This window comes from Antechinus flavipes, chromosome 4 (genome assembly GCF_016432865.1).
Source record: "Antechinus flavipes isolate AdamAnt ecotype Samford, QLD, Australia chromosome 4, AdamAnt_v2, whole genome shotgun sequence".
Lineage (NCBI taxonomy): Eukaryota > Metazoa > Chordata > Mammalia > Dasyuromorphia > Dasyuridae > Antechinus > Antechinus flavipes.
This window is the reverse complement of record NC_067401.1, coordinates 25438035-25444034: the sequence shown is the minus strand read 5'-3', so window position 1 is coordinate 25444034 and position 6000 is coordinate 25438035. Positions and strand designations below refer to the sequence as shown.

The 6000-nt window shown below is 44.2% G+C and overlaps 1 protein-coding gene across 3 annotated transcripts in view; it reads left to right on the top strand.

The window, feature by feature from the left end:
* Positions 1-1414: 1414 nt before the first annotated feature.
* Positions 1415-6000, top strand: part of AKAP10 (A-kinase anchoring protein 10) — a 52329-nt gene continuing 47743 nt past the window's right edge. The window contains exon 1 of one of the 3 annotated variants that reach the window (XM_051992114.1): positions 1415-2535. In XM_051992114.1, coding sequence (XP_051848074.1) covers positions 2391-2535 — 145 coding nt within the window. In that variant the 5' untranslated portion in view covers positions 1415-2390. The other 2 variants (XM_051992115.1, XM_051992116.1) reach the window with 2 other exon arrangements.

Genomic DNA, 6000 nt, shown 5'->3' with positions numbered 1-6000 from the left:
TGTAAGTCAAAATGGCTTGGAAAGAGATTTTTTTTTTAAATGAGAGATAGGCAAAACAGGAATTCTACCCATTTGGCTCTTTCTATATCCTTCCTCTTCTTTCTCTCTCCCCCTTTCTTCCCTTCTGTCTTTATCTCTTCTCTTCCATATCCCCACTATGTCTTCTCTTTTTCTCCTCCATCTGTATCCCTCTTTCTTTCTCTCACCTTTCCTCTTCTTCCCCTCTCCCTTTCTCTCTTCTGTCTCTCTCCTCATTGTGTATCCCTCTTTTCCCTCCTCCCTTCCTTCCTCTTTTCTCTTTCTGTCTCTCTCACTTATATTTCTCCATCTCTGCTTCTTTCTTTCTCTGTCTCTTCTCCTCCCCTTCACCATCACATCTTCTTCTGCTTCTTTTCCTGCTTCTGCTTCTTCTCTCTGCTTTTCCCTCTTTCCCTTTCACTTTTTCTGTCTCTTTGTCTCTTCACTCTTCTCTCACCTCATTCCCCCCTTACAATGAACTAAGTACAATCAGTAAAACTTTATGCTTCTGCTTTGAACTCCATCCAGCCAGGTTATTCACCCACTGTCAGAGATGCTGATCTCCCCATGTGCTGCATCATTCTCCACACCAGATCTGAAACCTGAATTTCTACACCAGATCTTCTGGAATCTAGGCCCCAGATCCTGGGGAAGTCAGTCAGTCATTCAACAGTCAGTCAATGACCATATATATGTGTGTGTGTGTATATATATATACTCATTTTGGGAGCTCCCAACTCAGTTGTGTGACTGCCAACTTAGCCTGTTCTATCTACTGGCTAACTCTAGCTGCTACACCATGCTTTAGCCATCCATCCAGGTTACCTTGTTGTATAATCAGGCCCATCAACTATGGAGCCAGAGAAAAGACAGGAGAAAGCACTTCTCTCTCTTCTTCAGAGAGATGGGGAGTGGGTTGAATGTAGAGTATGGCATCTTAGGTCAAACTTTTCTATAAGTTGGTTGGTTTTACTGAACTGCTCTCTCTCTCTCTGTCTCTCTGTCTCTCTCTCTCTCTGTTTTTTTAAAGGCCTTATAAGGCTCTGGGAGAATTAGAAGAAAGAATACATTGGGAAATGTAGATGATGTAAAAAGCAAAGATTTCCATAATAATATTGTGGTTTTTTTTTTTAATGATGACATAAACATAGTGCAGTTTCACACTAAGACTTTTGGGACACCCTCTAGTTTTGTATACCCTAAGACTTTTCCAGGGCTTGAATCTCCTTTCCCACTTGGTTGCACCTCACCACCAGGTCCTTGGAACCTCAATATTGGGATCACCTCATCATCCTGTAAGACCTCAGCAAGCTTATTTAGAACTTTATTTCACCACTGATTGGAGGATGAGGTCATGAATTCCAAATCTCCTTTTTTTTTTTTTTTTTTTTTTGAGGCACTGGGGATGAAATGACATTGCTAGTAAATATCTTGGGCACATGATGACTCCAGGGCCCTGCAAACATCCTTTTAAGCAGAAAGCAGACATCTCCTTCTTCACCCGGCTGTACTATGTTGGGACTTCTAGGACTTCTTTACTATCTGGTAGATTTTCCTCTTCCTCCCCTTTTCCACTGTGTATTAGCTTCCCCACTAAAGGAGAAACGCCTTGAGGGCTGAGAGTTTTGGTACCTGTATTCCCAGTAGTAGTAGGAACTTACTGATTATTGATTGATTGGGAAATATCCAATAGTGATATCATTGCTTCGAAGGGAATTCACTGATGGCTTTCCCGTACAATCCCAAATCGTTTCAGTGTTCCCAGCTCCACCAACAGCCGAGGGCTGCAGTCCTGCATCCTTGACCTTCCTGGCACACGCTAGGGTGCCTTTGGCACCGACCAGCTTGCCCCGCTGGCTAGACTTTCGATTTTCAGGATTTTATTAACTATATGTTAATAGTGATTAGTTAACTAGGCTGCTCTTTGGGGGCCTGACGCAAGGCTCCCTGGAGGGAGGGCATCGGAAACCAGGCTTTTTGACTTTTGGGGGGTATTCTGGACCCTTTGAGCAATCAGAGGAATAGTTTTAAATTCATTAAATAAAACACAAGGGATTATAACGAAGACTTATTATATTCAAATAAACTTGTCAAGATATATTTTGAAAGCCCGGAGAATAATCTCTAACCTTAGTGAAATGCTGCCCAGAAGAGTTCAGCCCGGGAGAAGCAGGTCAAAGGAGAAGAGCCCCGCCCACGAGGCGGGAGAGGGAGAGGGAGGAGGAAGAGGAGGAGGAAACGTCCCGCCCTTGACCCACGGCGCCTGCGGCCCCACAGCGGGTCACATGTGCGGAGAGGTATGCGGAGGCCGAGGGGGCGGAGTCCTGACCGGGCGGGGGGGCGGGGGAGGAGGGAAGCAGTAGCCTCCCGTGATGCCCCGCGCCGGGAAGGGGCCGGAACTCCGGGGCGGGCGGCTTGTTGACAATATGGCGGCTGCGGTGGCGGCTGTGGCGGCCACCCGGGCAGCGGGAGGCGGTGGCGGCGCCGGCGGCGCCGGGAGGAAGGAGCCTCTCTCGGGTTAGTTGGGCAGGCCGCTGCGGGAGCCGCCGGCGCTCGCTCCGGCGGGGGGACCGGTCACTGAATGAGGGGAGCCGGGGCTGCCCCGCGCGAGTCCCCCCGCGCCCTCCGCCCCGACCCGGGCCCCGCCATGGCCTTCTTCCGGCGGAAAGGTAGGCGACGGGGCCGGGGCGGGGAGCGGGGCCGGGTCCCCGGCTCCGGGAGCGGGGCGGACTCCCGCACTGTTCTGCGCCGGGCCCGGCCGGGCTCGGGAGTGCGGGAGCGCGCGCCGGCCCCCAGCTGGGCTGACCCCGGTCTTGCACTTGATTCTTGGAGCCTCCAGGGCCCCTAGCGCTCGGAAATCCCCGAGCAGGAGCGCGGGCAGCGAGCGGCCCTCGCGCCCGTCCAGCCTTTCTCCCGGGGAGGAAGCTGGGGGCAGGCCGCCCGTCCAAGGTCGCCCCGAAGCGTTTGCCTGCCCATGGGTGCGCTCCGAGAAAGCCCACTAGTGACCTTCGCGCAGCGCCCGGCACACAGTAGGCGCTTACCAAGTGCTTCTTGCTCTCGGCTCCGGCCGAGAGGAAGATGCTTCTCCTCCAAGGAAGGTCTTCTGGTCGGTGCTCAGGGAAGCCGAGCCTTCCTTCACGAAGCCTCTGTGCATTGAACTTTGTTATAAATCATTAAAAGAGGCTTGGATGCTGACCGGCTTCGGGCGCGGGGCTCCACTTATCCCCTACCCCCGAAATCCCGGGTATCTCTAGGAATATTTCAGCTCCACCTCTGACCCGAGTGCGGGCAGTACTTTTTATCCTTAAGCGGGTCAGTTGAAAATCCAAAACTACACATCAGTCCTGGTTATCACTCAGAAATAAAGAATTCCTTCAGATCTGGTCAAGTCAGTCTGGGCGTTTTGATGCTGTGTTGGCGGTTGCTGGTGGTGCGAGTGACAGCTTTGTGCTAGGTCAGGAATGATCAGAGCAACATCGATCCCGGGAGGGAGGAGGAGTTCGGTTATTTTAGGGATGAGAGCACTTGTGGGTGCTCACACCAATGAGACACACTTAAGTGTAGTAAGGAAACGTGCCTCAGTTTTGTTCTTTTGTCAGTTTCTTGGTCCATTGAGTAGTAGTCATCTTATCAGTTCTATGAATATTCTGCTCCCCATCTAAGACCCTCTTTATCTCATCTGAACTGTTGTCAATGGCTCTGAATTGGACTCTTGACTTCTATTTTCTGTCCTCCATTCCACACTCTGCACAGCTGCTAAAATAATCTTCCTAAAACCAAAGGTCTGTCCTGATAACTCCCTTGTTTGAGAACCTCCGGTGGTTTCTTATTACCTCAAGGATAAAACACAGACTCATTAGCTGTACATTTACAGCCCTTCACCATCTGGCCCCAGCCTACTTTTTCAGGGTTATTTTTCATGTTCCCCTATCCCCTTTTCAAGCTTCAGTCCAGCCAAATGGCCAACACTTACTGTTCCTTGAGTTCACCCTCTCTATTACTTCCTGCCTTAACACCGCTCATCTCCCATTCCCCCCAAGCACTCTTCTTTTTTCTGCCTCTTTAGACCCCAGGACCCTTCCAGCCACAACTTATTTGCTTCCTCTTCTGGGAAGCCATTGCCTATGCCTTTAGCTGTTTCTCTCCCCCAGATTTTCATGTAAACTCATCTTGTGTGTTGGGGCTGTTTTTCATCTTGTTTCTTTTATATTCTAAGTACCTAGAATGGTTTTGTTGGACACGTGACTAAGAAAACATAGTAGGATTAAAAATGAGGTACAATTTGATTGAGCTGTGTGGATTTCCTTTATTTTTTTAATTATAGCTTTTTATTTTTAAAATATATACAAAGTTTTCAACTTTTACTTTTGCAAAACCTTATGTTCCAAAAAATTTTTCCCTCCCTTTTCCCTATCCCTTCCTCTAGAAGCGAGTAATCCGATATATGGTAAACATGTGTAATTCTCACTTTTTTATTAGCGGAAATAGCCTTTTACCAAAAGTTTGCAATTTGTACAAATCTATCTGGCTACTTTTATTAGCAACAATCTCAGTGCCTTGTGTTTATATAGGGTTTTTATTCTTTTTCATAAATGCTTTCATATATTTCCTTTGATTTTTGCAGGTACCCTGTGAAGGGAGGGTGTCAAGATGGCATTATCCCAATTTAACAGTTATGAAAGCTGAGGTACCAGACTTGCACATTGCCAGATCAGAAGTTAGAATTCAGATGACTTTTAATTTAGTCATCTTTCTGTTGAAAATGTCAGCAGGTTTTATTGCTTAATGTCTTTTTAAAGGCAAAGCCATATTTAATGTGTGTTTTAAAGTGAAGTCAGGTCATCATGTTTAAACATATTAATTGCCCATATCTGAAGCAAAAATGACAAAATGTTATCAGAGGGAAATTCTGGGAAGTTATTTTTTGTTTTTGCTCAAGCTTTATATCATGTCATAAAATATGGGCAGGCCTTATGTTCACAAGTGAAAAGATGCAAATGCTGAGGTTTCTTATGTGGTCTATTATTGTTGCTTAGAAATAAAGTAGTAAAATGGGTTTGAAATTTGTTTCATGACTTAAAATAGAATTTAATCTTTTTTTAACTCACAATGAAACTTGCCTATATTTTTTATTTTACAAAGTAATTAATTTGCATTGTCTTTTTTCATTTTGTTATTTTAGAAGGTTGTTTTTTTTAAATATAGACTTAATATGATATGTGTGTTCTAATTCTGTTTTTATCTACTCCACTTAGTTACAAGGCTTTCTACACTTAGTTGTCATTTTTCACTTTTTTAAAAATTACTCAGTTGCTATTATATCCTACTACAAGTTATTCAGTCATTCCCAGATGAGTTAGGTGATTTTTAGCTTTTAATTTTTGCTATTGTAAAGCTGCTATGAATATTTTTGTACAGGTAGGTCTTTACCTTTTAATAATATCCCTAGAACAACATCCCTAATATTGGGATCTTTGGCTCAAAAGATTGTTAGTCTACAAGATTTTTAGTTGAGGTTCTAGTTGCAGCTAAATGTAAGTAGTGGCAACATAATTAGTATTCATATTTCTCTTTTAATCAAACACTTCCCCTAGAAAAGTTTGACTCTTAGTAGTATTAGGAACAAATGGAAGTGGGGAACCAGGCTTTAAAAGAAATTGACAAACATAGTGGTTTAAATATTTAAATATTAAATACTTTAAATATTAAAGACCAAATGGTTGTAATCTACTGTTATTAATATTTCTACAATAACAAAACTAGAGAGTAGTGACCGAGGTTTTTTTTTTTTTTTTTGTCTCCATATAGAAAATAACTGAATGATTCTAGTTTCTTTATACATTAATGATATTCTCATATTGTCTTTGGAAGAAAGGCATTTGTATCCTAAAGTTTTTGTTTCAATTTACAAACTATATTTTCAAGTTTTAAAGGGTGTCTGGTTTAGGAAATTTCTTCCAAAGAAATGTAAACCATTGTACA